The sequence below is a fragment of the Haliotis asinina genome, chromosome 5, assembly GCF_037392515.1.
Source record: "Haliotis asinina isolate JCU_RB_2024 chromosome 5, JCU_Hal_asi_v2, whole genome shotgun sequence".
Classification (NCBI taxonomy): domain Eukaryota; kingdom Metazoa; phylum Mollusca; class Gastropoda; order Lepetellida; family Haliotidae; genus Haliotis; species Haliotis asinina.
The window spans coordinates 7,522,561-7,541,984 of NC_090284.1; the positions used below are offsets into that span (position 1 = coordinate 7,522,561).

The 19,424-nt window shown below is 39.7% G+C and overlaps 1 protein-coding gene across 2 annotated transcripts in view; it reads left to right on the top strand.

Moving 5' to 3' along the window:
* LOC137283735 (voltage-dependent calcium channel gamma-5 subunit-like) overlaps positions 1–19,424 on the top strand; it is a 39,076-nt gene that overhangs the window by 13,785 nt on the left and 5,867 nt on the right. For both annotated transcript variants that reach the window (XM_067815401.1, XM_067815402.1), the window contains exons 3-4: positions 66–155; positions 14,563–14,697. In XM_067815401.1, coding sequence (XP_067671502.1) covers positions 66–155; positions 14,563–14,697 — 225 coding nt within the window. The remainder of the gene's footprint in view (positions 1–65; positions 156–14,562; positions 14,698–19,424) is intronic.

Below are 19,424 nucleotides of genomic sequence, written 5' to 3' on the forward strand. Positions count from 1 at the left end.
ATGTCATAAAATTCAATATCATCCAGTGTCTGTACTTTGCTTATGTCGTTTTCTTTTATTTTTAGGAACGTACCCTGACGTATGCCTGGGCATTGACTACAACCAGCAAGGGTCGGGCCGAGGGGATGGAGCACGCACCAGCATGTCTATAGTAGGTCAGCTATATATGCAGCACAATCCGCACACTTACCATACTAGTGCAAGACATTTTACACCTCCCCATTTTTTGAAATACTTGTTCATGGTGTCTTTCTAGGCAATAATACGTAATGATAAAATGATACGGGAGAGTCTCAACAATCAGTCACGTGATGTGTTTGTGGTAGATCATACATACATAAAGTAATTTAATGTGACATTGTGTACAATGTAATGTCTGCAGTGTTGGATATACACCCCGCGTTACATGCTGACGTGGGTTAATTACAATACATGTGTATGATTTGCAGTGAATTAAGTAAGCCAGCGCGTATATTGTGAAGCATGTTCAGTGCACAAACCACACATACACATACACGGCGTATATGCACGACAATACTGAGACAAACACAGACACACCCATCTTATCAATCTATCAATCTCGCACAGACGCGCATACACACACGCTAACCCCTCCACACACACACACACACACACACACACACACACACACACACACACACACACACACACACACACACACACACATACACACACATTCCATAAACCGTACCAGTTATCATGACAGTCCGTAGTAAACCACGTCATAAAGTGTGGGTTTCTATAACGTCTCGTGCGTCCTAAAATTCCTCCGTGCTGATAATGTATAAAATAATATAAAAACCTATGATGCAGAATAAGCATAAAAATACAAAACCAACAGAATATTCCTGTGATGTTTACATGACTCTCAACAAAACCTGTTTCTGAAGGTTTTAGTATTTTGTTCTAGCAGACATTGAATCGACTCAGCACTTGTCAACGTGATCTCTCCTAAAAGTTTCCATGAATGTGTGGTTCTGTAGTGAAGTATGTAGATCTTCCAGGACTCAAGGCTGATGTGTCGTTTTATATCGGTTGAAAATGAATAGACCTCAGAGAAACATCAGTACCATGTAAAGAATCGGGCCTCCTTTAATTTCGGTTTATGTTGAAGACAGGCATGAAAGAACTCACAAACAAGAATCTATTTGCAAGCAGAAAGCGTTAGAGAACACTGGAATCAACTGAATCAATCAATTAGTATGGTATGACTCTATTATCGCATTACGTAAGGACAGATGCTATTTTTAGGTCGGCTTTGCCTGCCAGGGATTTCCTGGATTCAATGCGCCAAAAAATTAGTGTCTGGAAAAGAAATAATACATTACGTTTTACAGACAAAGGTCTATTGGTATTCCAAGCCGCGGTAATCCATGACAGGTGTTGCTGCATATATGCGAGAACGAGCCGTAGAGCCTTGTGGGGAAAGCTTCATTTCAGAATGCTTGGTCGTTCACGCTTGCTTGTCGAACTGTATGGCGCCACGTTTCTTTTCATTCTTGCAGCCTTGCCTTGGTCTTAAAACGAAATATCCTGGAGTTTATCTGCAGAATTTGTTTTCGTATCCTATCACATATTTTGTATAAAAAATATGATGCGATCTTTTAAGTCGCGGGAACCTACGAGAGTAAACACATTATCATCCCTCAAGTGATGGATGTAAACTCATTTTACCATATTTCATTCACTAGAGTAACGTAAGGAAACACATAAGAATCTATTGCCCGACAGAACTTTCCAATATATCATAGAGTGCCAAATGTATTGCACCATGCTTGTTTCCATGAACACAACACTTAAAATCTCACGTCTGAGTGAGTATCCCTATATTTAATATTGTGCCAAACGAAGTGCAGCCATGTTTGTCCCCATAACCACTTACTTCACGGAGAATCTCCATTAAAATGTTCTTGGAGCATTGATCAATTTGTTTCTGAGCACATAGGGAGGAATCGATATTTGGTGTCTAGTAATACTAATTCCTGCTTGGTTACCAACTCTACTTATCGGATCACAAGCAAAGCTTATCGGTATGGTTTAAGGCATCGTTATTACTAAGATCCTTACTAAAGGTAACTAATCAGCAGATCCTTACTAAAGGTAACTAATCAACAGATCCTTACTAAAGGTTAACTAATCAGCAGATCCTTACTAAAGGTAACTAATCAACAGATCCTTACTAAAGGTTAACTAATCAGCAGATCCTTACTAAAGGTTAACTAATCAACAGATCCTTACTAAAGGTTAACTAATCAACAGATCCTTACTAAAGTTTAACTAATCAACAGATCCTTACTAAAGGTAACTAATCAGCAGATCCTTACTAAAGGTTAACTAATCAACAGATCCTTACTAAAGGTTAACTAATCAGCAGATCCAGATCCTTACTAAAGGTAACTAATCAACAGATCCTTACTAAAGGTTAACTAATCAACAGATCCTTACTAAAGTTTAACCAGTCAACAGATCCTTACTAAAGGTTAACTAATCAACAGATCCTTACTAAAGGTTAACCAGTCAACAGATCCTTACTAAAGGTTAACTAATCAACAGATCCTTACTAAAGGTTAACTAATCAACAGATCCTTACTAAAGGTTAACTAATCAACAGATCCTTACTAAAGGTTAACTAATCAACAGATCCTTACTAAAGGTAACTAATCAGCAGATCCTTACTAAAGGTGACTAATCAACAGATCCTTACTAAAGGTTAACTAATCAGCAGATCCTTACTAAAGGTTAACTAATCAACAGATCCTTACTAAAGGTTAACTAATCAACAGATCCTTACTAAAGGTTAACTAATCAACAGATCCTTACTAAAGTTTAACCAGTCAACAGATCCTTACTAACGGTTAACTAATAAACCGTCATCAGTCTTTTTGTTGAATGTAGAGTCATTTAGTCGTGTAGATACTAGTTTTTGACTTTCATCTTACATTTTGATTTGGATTCGCGAGAAGTGCCCAGTATCATCAAATAAAACCAATATATATATTGGCATCTGTATTACTAATTCGGATTCGTGAGAAGCTCCTAGTATCATCAAGTACAACCAATTGATGTTTTGCTATGAAACAATTAGACGTATCATTCTATAATTAACTGGTGACCGAGTCGCAGTGTTATTTTCACTACTGTTCATTGTAGATGAACAGTTGATCTCAAGACCACGTGCTTGCGTGTTTGTTCTTCAAGTCTTGTCAGTGATGTAGGTAAACATAGTTCAACACGACACACACTGACGATGACTGAAATGTGTAACGACAAATCAATTTGGGAGATGTTAACTCAAGGGAAAACGTTTCACTGTGGAAGCTTTGTGTAGGAACACTTGATGAAAGCTGAGTGTTTAAAGTATGGGTGTAGGTGGTGTCTGGTCAGGGATCTCAGGCTTTCAGTGATTGTCTATTCGTGAAGATAGAGGTTAGAATGGGCCTTCAGCAACCAATCCCTGTCGTAAAAGGTCACTAACAGGAGCGTGTGGTCTGGCTCACTGATTTGGTTGACACATGTCCGCGTATCCCAACTTCGTAGATCTACGCTCATGCTGTTGATCACTGGATTACCGAGTTCAGACTCCATTATTTACAGACCGCCGCCATAGAGGTCAAAATACTGCTGAATGCGTCGTTACACAACGAACAAACAAATAAAACATAACAAACTGCACATCTTCTTGTCAATGATTGGTAAAGTAGTTCTTACTCCTGTACATGCTTCAGCACTCCCCAACACGAAACTCTTTGGCACGTTTGTACCGCAAACTAAAAACTGAAACTAAAAGGAAACCATTTCCTTCTTTCATCTTCAGTTGGAGTATCACAAATGTCTTAAACCCAATTAAACGGAACGAAGAAAAGGAGCGTGATCGTCGTATGAAATCTACCAATTGTAAAATTGGTGTCTTTCACATATTACGCAGGTTTTGTTTGTTTTCGCCTTCGTTAATAAGATGTCCAACATAGTATTTTAAGGGCACTGGTTAGCGTTGGAAGTAGAACAAGAAAGCCATGATGAGTCCTGATGCACTGAAAGTATAACTACTACAGTTCCTCTGTCGGAGCAAAAGAATGAACAAGAGTAAATAGCTGCCTCCATGGAGTGAGTGAGTGAGTAACTTTTGTTTTACGCTGCATTCAGCAATATTCCAGCTACAGTGGCAGCTGTCAAAACCGGCATCTGTCCAGTTGTGTCAACACCAGCATAAAGTCCCAGTCCCGTCTGTGGCTTGAACATTTATCAACATTTATCATTTATCATCCGGCATGTTGTCTAAACTGGATTATTTCTTCAGTCCCGATATGTGTCGGTTTAGACAGCTTCAACTGTATATGGCGACGGTCTGTAAATAATCGAATTTGGACCAGTGACCAGCAACATGAGCATCGATCTGCCCAATTGGGAACAGATGACATGTGTCAACCAAGTCAGCCAGCCTGACCACCGGATCACGTTAGTCGCCCTTACGACAAGCATAGTTACCTTTTAACGCAAGCATGGGTTGCTGACGGCCTATTCTACCCCGGGACCTTCACGGGTCCTGTCTCCACGGGAGCTATTTCTTTAGAAAAGTGAAAATGGGATCTTAGTGAATGTGTAACAGACGGGACGTCTACAAGTGAACTACCTTACAATTATAACTTCCTACGTCAGCATTTCAGTTTTCATTTGGGCTCTAGAGACAATACAGAACAATGTAGGAAACATTCCGGATGAAGGATGTCGCTTCAGTGCCTGGCCCAGATGAAGTTTGTGCCTTGTAGAAAATGTCATAATAACTATTATGTTATTTCAGACATTTTACCAGTGTTATGGCACAGCCGGGAGCTATGATATGGGCAATGAGTTCACATGGCAAGGCGAGAAACGTTTCTTTACGAGGAAGGCATGAGAAAGAAGAAATTAACATGTCTTCATCATGTCCTTCCAGATAACAGACGGAACAATTTATACAGGAATACCCACTAACTGATAAAACATTATCAGTCATTAAAACTATATTTGCTTTGTGAAAGAAATATCATGACGCTACCATAATGCATTAATAGTTCATATATCATCATTCACGAACGGAAATGCAAAAGCATTATACATATACATTCTAGCATGTGTAATGAGGAATCCATTTACTGTGTATTAAGCACTTCACTTAGTAACTGTTGATGTATAAATTACATCGTAATGTATTATGCTCTGGTGATTCTGAAACCGAATAAATACATTTATTTCATCGTGACTTCAACGTAAGTTTACGTTCAATGACGTCCTCGATCATGTTGGACATCAGACTGCTCAAGGATATTTCAATATATTTCTAATTAGTGTAATGAACCCTTGTAGATTTACCAAGTGATATAGTATTCACAATATGTAAATATACCAGTTGTGGGGCTTTTCTCCCAACAGGTCGAGACGCGGTTCTGTGTGAGTCAAAAGGAATTGCTTCCATAACTTCGTTTCCCGTGTTCCTCCGACTGACGCCTGATGCCTGCAAACCCAACTGGCCAGTATGATGTCCGATGGAATTTAAGTTTATATGATTAATTATTGTTTCCCGCAGGTCAAGTAACCCGGGGTATTACTTGATAGACTAATATGAAAAAACAACAACAAACAAATAGCCATGTTTTTTTGACAAAATAAAAAGCACTACCGTGAGTAGAAAGACTCGGTTCACTGAATGTTCGAGTATGGTGTATTCTCCGTTATGCACACATACACAACATGCAAAAAATGGTTCAATAAACTGTTGTCTGGATTCAATGTTATCTGAAATATTAATTACGTTTGAATCATCACTAAATATCATGTACCATAGTATAGGATATGATTATTGCATGGCAAGTAAATCTGAAGATCCGGGTTCAAATTACTCTTCAGCAGCCCATACTTGAGACATGATGGGATGGGGTGAAACCACTCACAGAGGTCATGACTGCCATCATACATCTAATTGAGAAAACAACGTAATCTGCATAGAAAAATATTTGTTGTGGCTGCAGGGTAGACTAAAATTGTAATCGTGGAAACGCTTGAAAACATCCGACACATGAGCTTTTGCTCAGACTACATATGACCTAACTTGACCGTGAAGATTCAGGGTAGAGTAGGCCTTCAGCAACCCATGCTTGCCACAAAAGGCGACAATGGTTGTTGTAAGAGGCGACTAACGGGATCGGGTGGTCTGGTATTGACTAGTTTGACACATGGCAGCGTATCCCAGTTGCGTAGATCGATGCTTATGCTGCTGATCACTGGATTGTCTTTTCTGGAGTCTACAGGCTGCTGCCATGTAGCTAGAATATTGCTGTGTGGGGCGTAAAACTAAACCCACTGACAGTAAATGTTTGAATGTCATGGTATGAGAAACCTGATGCGTCGTATCAGTGAACTTAAATTCCTTCAGACAGATAATCATATATATTTTATTTCAAACATCAGTGTACATTTATTTATTTTTTATGTTTGCTTCGAACTATTCAGCATGATTATACACGGACGACATATGTTTAAACAAGAAATAGTTATAAAATTTAGATTAAGCGTCGAAATCATATTTCTTTTGCAAGGCTTAAGCAACTTCATCATCATACATTCATTAAATCAGGATGGAATGCTGGGTCAACATCATCCCCGCACAACCCACGTACAAGACTTAACTTTAGCTAATGCTTGCGGTTACAGGGAGAGGAAACTATTTCAAGAATCACCATTAACCACACTTGTTCAAAAACTCCACTGAGGAGAATATCCAACAATGATAAACGTGAGAAGTGCACATTGCTATCAGACATTGGGGAGACCATGTATCATTAAATTGATCTTTCCGAATCGAATCATGTTATATTTTACTGACTTTCTGTGTAGAAATTGCTTTCCGAGAGCATAAAATATCACAAAAGTTGTATCTAATCACTTATGGGCTTACGAAAGCCCATTTGCCCCCAAAGCGGTTGTGTTTTCAATTAATAGTGTATGCCAATATAACATACAAAGATAACTGGCGCAACGAAGGATGTTCGAACTCTGAACTAACTAAAATTCGGGCACACTTGGTTATCACGTTTGTAGCCTCCAAAGAAGTGAGAGAGTGAGTTGAGGTTTACATGGCACCCGGTAATATTCCAGCTGTATGGTGGCTGTCTGTAAATAATCGAGTCTGTACCAGACAATCCAGTGATCAACAACATGAGTATCGTGTCAGTCAAGTCAGGGACACTGACCACCTGTTCCCATTAGTCGCCTCTTACGACAAGCATAGTCGCCTTTTATGGACAGCGTGGGTTGCTGAAGGCCCATTCTACTCCCAATCTTCACGGGTAGCCTCCAAAGAAGTGGGTAGGAAACGATCAGTTTCAAGCCACCGTTCAAGAATACTTCCACATATTAACTCAAAATATTCAATGATATATTTACAAAGGGGCAAGGCTACATTGAATATGAGTAATTATCCCTTCTGACATAAAAGTGGAGCACAAATATGAAATACTGTGTCACAAATCTTAAATATTTAATCAGCAACATCTTAATATTGCGAGTAAACAGAAGCACTGATTGAAGATTGTTCACAGCTGTTGAACGTTCAATGCAGACGAGTGGAAGTTCTCTTGAGAAGTGAAATGTCGATGTTAATAGACAGAAGAGCGCAATCCAAAGCAGTAGCCCTACACCTCGACAACAATCCCTTACACCTATTACACAATTCTCGCGGAAGCCACGCCACACTACGACAATTTAGAAATTTCTTACAGCTCTCACAACATCCACCGGAAGCAAAACAACAGCATAGATGAGGTAGCTTCCAAGCCCACTCTCTACACTTGAAGAAGTACTTACGAGGGGATGTCAATACGTTTTGAGCCTTGAGCATTTTTCATACCCAGGTGTCACAGCCTATGGTACGACATTGAACCTTGGGGTGTAGCTGATGTGGTATATACGTTTTGGTATCCTACTTTTAGAAGTTATTGAACAGCTCACATTGACAGAAAGAGACCCCCCTCACGGCAGTGAAAATGAATAAAATTGAGTACAGAGCAGTAATTAAGTTTTTAGTTCTTGAAGGAAACTCGGCGAAGAACATTAAAGAAAGGCTTTCGGCAATTTATGGCAAGTCTTCCCCTTCATCTGCTACCATCAAACGATGGGTCAATGAATTTAAGCATGGTAGAGACAGTCTTGAAGATGACCCCCGTCCATGTCGCCCAACGACAAGCACTAGTCAGGAAAACATTGACAGAGTGCATAGACTTGTGCTGGAAAGTCGTCGAATCACACTCCACGAGTTAGAGGAGACCACAGGCATTTCGCACGGATCCATCGAGACAATTCTTCATGAACATCTCGTCAAGTCTAAGGTGTGCGCAAGATGGGTGCCAAGAATGCTTACAGATGAAATGAAGCAAACAAGGGTCACCATAGGCAACTCCATGCTAACCAGATACAACAAGAATCCAGAAGATTTTCACTTTAGGCTAGTAACCTGTGATGAAACCTGGATCCATCACTATTATCCTGAGGGCAAACAAGAATCCATGGAATGGAAACATGTCACTTCTCCCAAGACCAAAAGCCTCCAGATCAGTGCAGAAGGTAATGGTGACAGTCTTCTAGGATAGCAAAGGCGTCATCCACATAGATTACTTACCAAAGGGAAGAACAATGAAAGGAGAATATTACGCTAACGTGTTGAGGCAAGTGCGACAGTCTATCAAGGAGAAGCGCCGGGGCAAGATCACACGTGGTATTCTTCTACATCAAGACAATTCTCCAATACACACCTCTCGCGCTGCAGTCGCTGCTGTCCGGGAATGCGGGTACGAAATCTTGCCGCATCCCCCCTACTCTCCAGACCTGGCACCAAGTGATTACCATCTGTTCCCAAATCTCAAGAAACACTTGCGTGGTCGTAGATTTCAGGATGATTATGAGCTTATTACTGCTACTGAGGCTTGGTTTGAGGACCAAAATGGCGCCTTCTACAGAGATGGCATCAGCGCCTGGCAGAAAAGATGGAACAAGTGTCTTGACTCACAAGGGGACTATGTTGAAAAATAAATGTGGTTCATACCAATATTTTGTGCTTTTCTATGCAAGGCTCAAAACTTGTTGACATTCTTCTTTGGCACTGACTGGAACATATTTAAGGTGACAGAGTTCTGTAAGTGAACGTAGTCCAAACTATGCAATTGTTTGAATACAGTGAGCCTAATTCACAATCACATACACAGACCTGAAAACATCCCAGTGAGCGAGTTTAGTTCATCACAAATGGGCTTCACACATTGTGCCCATGTGGAGAATAAACTTGGGTCTTCGGCGTGACGATCGAACGTCTTAACCACTAGGCTACACCATTGCCTCTGATATCATCCGAAAGTATATTGGAACATGATGCTTACTGTAGAACTTGTGCAGTCGGCCCTTATATTCTACTTTGTGCTTTCCACTTTGAAGCAAATAACACCATTTGAAAACAGGTTTCTTTCCAGTGAAGACACGGAGTACTGTGTATAAACTATACAGACGACTGACAGTAGCTGTAGTTATCGGCGGGAAACAAGACCCAAAATCTAACATACACGTTTCTCCTCGAGTTACATGAGTATGAATGCAGATATTTTGATTTGCAACGGCGACAAACTGTTCCTTGCCACGCTTTTAAAATTTAGTACATCGATTCTGTATCTGAATACCACGCTGTTTTTGGTACCGCAAGAAAACTCTGTGCATAGAACGCCTAAAGGTATTTGTCGGGTTCTGATGAGTTTACCTTGTTGTTAACTGCTGACGTCCGAGTGATTTCTGTGCGAGCGGAAAGCCATGCAGCACCATAACCCACGCGAAATTTGAGCAAAGTTGGTTACCGACCCGACTGATTTGCTGGAATTGTTCAGCTAACCAAACAACATCACATTCCTGAAAATGGATTTTTCCTCTGTTGAGCCCGCGGGTTACTTGTCGAATCTAGGGCCTATTACTCCGAGTTAGCCGCTGACACTTTGCTAAAGTTGAACTGGGCACAACATGGCTTGTAGCTATCGGAACCATAAACCAATAACACTAGACTGAAGTCTTCACTGCTTCCTGAAGGCTAACGGTATTCTTGTTATGACGAAAATACACTTCCACACAACAGTTAGCCATCTAAACTGACGTCTTTTCTTTAATACAACCTAAATATTCTGTCATAATTTAATCCATAGGGTGGAGATGCATTCGAAATCTTACCAGTACGGTGTAGTCAATGCATTGAACACATTATAAGGATCTACTGGGTAATTTGCATGACAGAGAACTAAATCAGTTAGCGCAGTATTTCAGTCATGCTTTTGAATGTCTCCATATGGGGAAGATACTATGTTTTTCTTTGTTCTGGTACATTATGTAGGAAAATTCTCCCTTCAACAATGTGGATATTGTTTTTTTATGTATTTGGTGCATGGGGTATTTGCGTGTGAATTCCTTTTTATCTTTATGTTCATTAGACGAGTGTGCTTAGATCACCAAGATGGCTCCAAGCAAAGGTGTTCCATGTCATTGTTAATGGTTATTTGAGATGAGAACATGAGATATTGATTTCTTTCCACACAAACGGTCACCTGACACCATTTTAGAATTATCTGTAGGAGAACAATTACCATTGCAATGTGCGATTCTTTACTTACATTTGTAAAATCTCCAACATAAGGTATAACATATATTTTTCATAAAACAAGATCAGGTAAAACTAGTTACATTTCCTTGAACTTTAAAATGAATAGAAGATTAACTATATACCAGAAAGAAGAGACTGTGCTGTATTATCCTCATTTTATCGGAAATAGCTCACAATTCTGTTTCACGTGGCGAACACAGGTTGAAATTGGAGACAAGAGCTAATCAGACACCTCGCACGTTATTGCTTAGAGCAACCTCGGTCCTTCTCTTTGTCACCTGATATCATATATGATATACACCTGATATACACAGCAAGATATAGCATGGTGTAAATGTGCTGATTGAACGTGCTACAGACCACGTCTATTTCCTGGTTGTGGGGACACCTATATACTTACGTACGTGTATTCATTTTAGATATATCCGTTCCTGAATCATTACAAACCGTTTCAATAATGTCAGGTTTTGTTTTATGGTGGATTGAGCACTATTCCGGGAACATGGGCAGTGACATCAGCGATGAACAGACATTTACCCACGAGGGAATGGAATCCGTGACTTTGTCAGGACCTGCCATACCTAATGGAAAAATACCTTCTTTACAGCACTGTTGTCTGTTGTCGAATATGTCAAACTCAACGCGCTCGCTCGCTCGCGCGCGCGCACGCACGCACGCACGCACACACACACACACACACACAAGGATAGCCATTGCGGAAGTAAGGTCAGAATTGATCACGACAGGTTGGATCTTTGCAGAATATCTGTGTGGACACCAGAAGTTATGCACGGCGAAAGACATGAATCACAAAATGATTCCTCCTTCCTGTCTAGACAGTGACTTGATAGTATTTTCCCTGCAGTAGACCACAGCCGCTAATCTATTGATTATTTACGATATGACATATAATCGATTACTGTTTACTCAGGGTGGTATATTTGTTGGCGATGATGCATTAATCGCTCCAGTTGACTGACATTCCCCTAGTCTGACTTGTTTGAGCATGAAGTGAACATGTCTCCTATCATTCCTTAGACTGACGGACTATAAATTCATTCTGGTGCCTTCGTAAGCTCAGGGGACTTCAATTTGGCAATGATGTGTTTGATCCTTGAGACTAAATATCCATTACTTATCACGAAAGTAGCTTTGCGGAACCAGAACCAATTCTCAGTGCGCTGGCACTAATAGGAAATGGAAATGATTCTAATAGCATTTGTAAACATTTCGGTTATATCAAAGCTTTAATGAGATACTGCATAGCTATCATTTAGTCATAACCTAGACTGCATCAACATTATACATGGATTTTCTTTTAAAGCTATACGTCCAGGATTCTATTTCAAACCTTGTGCATAACAATTCAGTTGAGGAAAATTGCTCCATACTTGACAAGACACAAAATTCAAAAAGATTAAGAAAATCAAAAAGATTAAAAAAAAAAAAGAGATTCTCAAGTTAAATGCACCAAAAGTTCTTCAAGCACCCTTCGAACAGTTATTCAATAATACCTCTTGTAATTAGTGCGTTATTTATCTGCAGTTGTGGTATGACTTATTTCTGTAATTATTGGGAAGTATTTGGTTCTAGTGTAACAATCATCCAGGGATGTATCTATGTCTCAATCATGTGTCGCGGATTTTATCCAGAATACCATTTGATATTTAAACCCTCTGTAATATTTCTCATGACGTCAGTGGTGTATTTCGGAAAATGAGGAGAATTGCGATGTTATGAGCCATATTAAAACAAATATTCCTTGTTATTAGGAAATTGACATTTTGTACGGACTTTCAATCATAACATCTACATCGGTATACATAAACCAGGAAAACGGTATGCATAACGGAATTACTTTCTTGGTGATCGACCGTCAAAGACAAGCACTGCTGTTTTGTTCCAATTCGAAAATAATAAAAAAAACTTTACGTAATCAGTGCTAGTGTTTTGTCGTTAATAAATAAGCTTTCGGATACAGGAGTGTTTTATTGAAAGTTGTTGATTTCTTCCACTGTAACTTTGATGCCTGAAAATACATTTACTGGGGTCAGTAATATGTCTGTTATTGATGCCAGATCCCATTACGTGAACGATGAATCCACGTAGTCTTAAGCTTGTCTTGGATTCAGTATTGGATGAGTGACGTTTACATTACGACGTCACATATCATTCGTTCACACACACACACACACACACACACACACACACACACACACACACACACACACACACACATCTTGACATAAGGCTTACCTTGTCAAATAATTACAATAATAATTGTCACCATTAAACAAAGCATCACAATCCATCCCCAAAACATGTATTCCGCTGATATGCAAATATGAAAATACATACAAACTTTCCATGCAGGTGTCTATGCATACACAAACACTGTAAAAATTGGAATAGTAGTCTCGTCTGTTGATTGCTCGCATGTCATGCTAGTGAACACTACACTTTTTGTTGCTGAACAGTAATCATTGCAGATATTGATTTACGGAACATCAAAATTTGCCTGATGCGGACTAGCGTCACAAACATAACCACGTTGTCAATGGGTTGAAGTCAGAAACTGATTTTACACTAACCAGTTACAGACACATGCTCTACATAAAATCAGCCCGTCATTTAAGAGGAATGGTTGGGTGTAGTGCTAATGCCAACGAAGGCTAATTACATCCTCAAGAGGCAGTTCGGCAATGAAGTATCCACAGTGTCCTTATATTTTGATTTCATTCGATGCTTCTGTTTAGCAAAGTTACTGGTACCTTAAAGTTTATAGATCAATTCGAAGTTCAAAGCTCCGTTTGTAATTGTGCAAACAATAAATTACCAATGAACATTTCACGTGGGTGTGAACAACGTATCCTTAACATGGCACTATTTTGTAATACGATAGACATCATCTTAATATAATGCGGAAGAGATATTGCTGTTAAATAGTGACGTGTAGGAATGTATAATCCAAACAAAAGGTTTGAGAACACCTTATAATTTTATGGTAAAAAATAAACTTAAACGTCGTGAGGCTTGGTGCCCTTTAAGCACCTTAAGTTGCATTTACCTTAGAGTATAAATGACTTCAAGACATTTAAGTTTATATATGACTATATCAACTTTTAGGGGATGTTCAGCGACTTTTTGTTTGTAGTTTATGTGTGTGCGTGCTCGTATTCGTCGGGCCCAATGAGACTTTTGGCGCTAGCCCACTGAAATACAATGCCCTAATTTTACATGGCTCCGAGCCCCTTGATGACGGCCATCAGCTTGCAAACAACAAATACCAAGTGTACCAATCGTGCTTTGGTTTTGACTGATCCAGGAATCGAAGCATTGTTGTTGGAGTGTTGAACAAGCTTGATAATAGAATGGAAACATTGTCCTGAGTCTATTGATGAACCATTTCTCACATAGACTAGTCGCATATAATAATACTGAAACCAATTGCAAGCTATGCTCTTGCAATACTTCTGATAAACATGTGATCCGTGAAGATCCGGGGTAGAATAGGCCTTCAGCAACCCATGCCTGCCTTAAGAGGCGACTCTGCTTGTCGTTAGAGGCGAGTAACGGGATCGGGTGGTCAGGTTCGTTGACTTGGTTGACACATGTCATCGGTTCCCAGTTGGGCAGATCGATGCTCAGGTTGTTAGTCACTGGATTGTTCGATCTGGTCTCGATTATTTACAGACAGCCACCATATAGTGTGGCGTAAAACTAAACTCACTCAGTTTGATGCACATGTATTCTAATATGAAGCCACGTTTCAGGTGCTTACCGTATATCAACACCCTGCCCTGTCGTAGCGCTGAGTGTGGCGTAAAACTAAACTCACTCTGTTTGATGCACATGTATTCTAATATGAAGCCACGTTTCAGGTGCCTACCGTATATCAACACCCTGCCCTGTCGTAGCGCTGATATTAGGATTCACTGCCATTATATTCCACGTGACGGGGACAATCAGGAGGAACTCCAAAACATTAGTAGCTGGCGTGCTGTATATACTGTCAGGTAAGGTGTTCCAACTGCTTCAGTGTTGCTTTAAAACTTTGACACAGTAGCATGTCAATTGTCGAATCTGTACAAGAAAATCTATCACAGCCTAATGACCAACACCGTGCCGAATAGTCTCCCTTGGCCTCACCAGGAAGCACCAGACATTGACCACGCCCAATTACAATACCCTGTTTACCAGCTCAATACCCATTGTGACAGTACTGAGGTAAAGGTCATGTTATATCAAACGCAATTTTTGTCACCTGGAATGTTTTACATACGAGTGTAGTGGTGTTAAATATCTTAGTCTGTAGGTGCATTTTCAAATATAAATTTTAAAAAGGAGTTGCACAGACAATATGACACGCGTCAGTATACCGAGAACGTATCACAGTTACATATCTATAACAACGTCTATCTTTGGCTCACAACAACGTCTATCTTTGGCTCACAACAACGTCTATCTTTGGCTCACGAAAAAAGAAGATAATGTTGTTTTTCATCCACATATATACTGGTACATCATTAACGTTTAATTGCGATAGATTGTAGTATTAAAACAATGCCCGTCTGCGAACAAGGACACATGACCTCTGAAATGAGTTGACTAAGAGATGCAGTATGGCTCTGGACACAGTTCGAAAATGAACGGTAATCCCAGTTGAGACTGGTAATACCATTTCATTCTCTTCTGAATTAGCTTAAGGACAAGCAATCTGGCCTCCGTGACAAAGGTCGGAATCTCAATGTGAATTATTCCAAGTTAATCCCCAGGTTTTATAGCGAGACAGGTGTCTGCTTTAGACTTAATAAATTGTGTGAAAGTAGCCACTCTTCTTCATTGCGTGCATAGATTGAATTAATACGTAATTTAGACGTTAAGAAGTACATCGCTGAGACTTGTTTATGTCCTGAAATTGTTTTTGGCTGGGTGGTAATATATGTATGCAGGTATTCGTATGAATGTGGAAACCACAGCACAGTTTTGTGCCTCTTTGACCAATGAGTACTTGAGTTTGGTTTTACACCGCTTTTAGCAATATTTCAGCAATATCACGGCGGGGGACATCAGAAATGAGTCTCACTCATTGGACCCATCATGGGAATCGAACTCGGACTTTCATCCTGCCGAGCGAACGCTTTAACGACAAAGTTACCCCACCGCCCCTGCTTTGCACAGGCAATCTGAAAGTGATGTCGAGCTTTAGTTTCTTGATGCATAGACAGCATGTGGTGATTTATATACTGAAACATATATGGTACATGTACAACATCAGGTTAGGTACTTCATATGACATTCATCTAGTTAAGAATGTGTCTAAATAAGTAAAATTTATCAATGTAGATTAAGAAATGACAGTGAATCGAGTTTAGATAATGTAAATCTGTACAGAAATGACACCTCTCAACATTAATATGTGATAGTGTGCGTTGATGTCAGTGTTAGGCAGGTCGTAACATGCCCAGTAATTTGTAACTTTTAACATAACCACAGGCGATAAAACTCGTTGTACTATGCGCTTAAAGTAAACTGAATCATAGTCAAACCTAACACAAACAGCTCTCCAAATGAGGAGCGCCAGGGACACCGGTTACAAATACACACAAAGGCATACAATTGTTTGTAAGCTAACCCCTGACCACTTGAAATCTAAATCTAGTCATTGTAATCAGTGCTTTGCGGGACGATATGTCTGTGTATAGGGCTTCCACAAACTTCAATCTAGTTGTCCCTGTAATCCATACACCATCATATAGTATTTGGTATATAAATACTCCAAGCATACAGCTAAGGTTTAAATCCGCACCCACTCCACAGGTGCCGAAGCAAGATATAGAGGTGTACGAGTAATAACTTCTAAATGATTAAATAAACATAGCCTAAACAATACTGCTGTAAAATTGGGGTAAGAGGAACTTACGGATTGGTATATGAGAAAAAAACTTTAAGTTCACATTTGAAAATAGGTTTTAAATGACCTAGGCAAAACTGAGTCGGCTAGGATTGCCAAATACACAGAGCCAAGTCTGCCTTTAAGATACGAAAATGACTTATGAACAGATAAAAACATCTCCACCTCCTTCAATCGTACCATATGTGTCTTCATTAATATCAGTGTATATCAGTAAAATGATGCCACGTGCACCATGAAAACGACATAGGCGTGCTGGTAGTTTCTGACATCATACTCTGGGCCAAGATGTTCGGAGCTCTCTTTGCACTAAGATGGTTAATGTTAATATATGGCCCTTACGACTATCTTAGCGCTAAGAGAACTTCGAAAATCTGGGCCTGATATCTTAAGTTTTTCTGCTTGAAATTGTAACAGAATATCTTTCCAGGCCTAAATCTGCTCGCCTTTATAGCACCGAAGACGTCCTTTGTTTGAACGTTGATATATGCACTCAAGGGTACATTTTGTCGATTGTCGATACTTAAAAGATTGTATCTACTAGCGAAACTTTAACTTAATTGTTTTGATAATACTATAATGCTGATGGAAACGAAAACGTGTGAAAGCACAAGTGTTCCTTTGTTCTTTTCCTGATTTCCTCAACAAGGTAGGTGTGAGTGACATTCTGTAAATATATACAGAAACATTTGTGCTTTCATTACGAGTATATTTCACATGAGTAAAGCACAAACTAACCAAACAGTCATGGAACTTAAAACGAAACAAGGACATGAATAAATATAACACACTGTAGACATTGTGTTTGCATATGGTGAAAATATGAAGAGCCCCGTGCTAACACGACTGCCAGGAGAGATAAAGGCCTGCCATCTATTCCCAGTAGCCACTAACTAAAAGAAGTTGTGACATATTTATGTTTGTTTTTACCCTGCCTTGCTCTCGGCTTGAAAACAGGGAATGATGAGCCTGCGGTCAATGGACTATTTAGGATAATTGCGGTATGTCGGGTGAAAAAAATACTACCGATGGTTGTCCTGCAGGACACACACGAAAAGACACACACGAAAGGACACACACGAAAGGACACACACGAAAGGACACATAAAAAGGTCAAACTCATTCATCAGACCTCACCAGACTGAAAGTCCTTGAAGCCCAATTCAAGAACAGGACATTATTGATATGTGATAGAGTCGGAATACTGTGGAATGTATCCCACAGGAGACGTTTCAATATGCAGTTTTTCATTTGGTGCAAAACCTAGTGAGTGAAGTGTGTAATAATGCAACATTATTGGGAGGACACAATAAAGTATGACAACACGGAACTCCGTAATTAAGTCGGGGTATCTCTAGTACTGGGATAAAGTAAAGCGACGAAGACTTCAATCCTGTGAGAGACCAAGAAGCTCAGCGCGAGGATGCTGACAATGAAAATCTGGAATGTCTCTTTTCGCCACTCTTTTAGCTTCGGTCGCTGACTACTCCAGACCTTGGCAACTCCAGACGTACTTAAACCATGACAACACATCCGGACAATAAGTATTGCAGAACTTTTAAAATGGAGGAGAATATTTTCAAGTACCTCTGTACTTTCTGACAAACCGATTTCTGTGTGACACATCCAGTCAATACGTCCATTGAGGGAAGGCGATTGGTGAACTGGATTGTACCACTTTCTAATAAATCTTTCCAGCTTTTGTGTTCCCATTTCGGGGTCGGACATTTCAGTTGGAAATAATTAATCTTCGTTATTGACATTTATGTCTTATTTCGGAAGGAATTCAATCAAAATGGTGCTTGACGTTCTTGCTACATACAAAGACGTTTATTCAATATTGACATATTTGCATTTTTCAAACCTCAGACACCGGCATCATGGCACCAGGACAGATGGTATTCCAGACAGTCAAGGGGCACACAAGAAAAATTAACATTTGTGACTTAATGAATGAGTCAATAATTGCATATTTTTTCATGTATGTGTTTTGTGCGGATTAAACATGCATCTTGACTCTATAAGTTGATAGCTTACAGATAGACTGCCTTCCTACACGATGTGGGTTGTATATAAAAAGGTTGACACGAAACATGGGTATGGCTTTCGCTCATCGTAATCCTCTACAGGGAATTTAATGAAACGTCAATGCAAAGAGCATGGAATAAAATCGAAGACTCAGCCATGTAGTCACGAGCGGTATATTATTAGATAAAAGAAAATAAGTGATGGCTCAATGTGTTCCATTTACACAGTGTGCCCACATTATGCTTACCTATTTCATAAAAAATATCCACATTGTGGACCATTGTTCTGGTATTACTGGGAGTTTCCACAAGTAATTAAGGTAGGAATGCAAGACGATCCGTTTATCTGGAAAGAGACTTATGCAGACACAGTGTTAAGATATACAAGTGTTGTATAATCAACATTAGCAATGGATTCTGAAATATTACGCAGAGAGCTTACGATATGCCCATAACTCTATCTCTGCTGTCGGTTGTTTCACACGCCTCCTGTGCATCTACTAAGAAGAGTTGTCCCTGAAGTTTCTCTCACACAAATACACTTACGACTAAGCAAGGAGCAGTACAGCCAACCATAAATATCTGATCATTAATTTGTGTTGGAGGCGTTGGTGACGATACGCAGACCTATTTACAACGTCACATTTTTCATCCCAGTGACAAAAGATCGTTGCTATGCAATTTTCATCTTTCAAAGCTCCTGTTCGTAAAACCCATTGTGAGAAATTGTTCCCATCGGGCTGCAACAACAAAGCGTAGCGAAAGAGGCAATAGTTTGTCATTGACGGACTTCAGGGAAAAT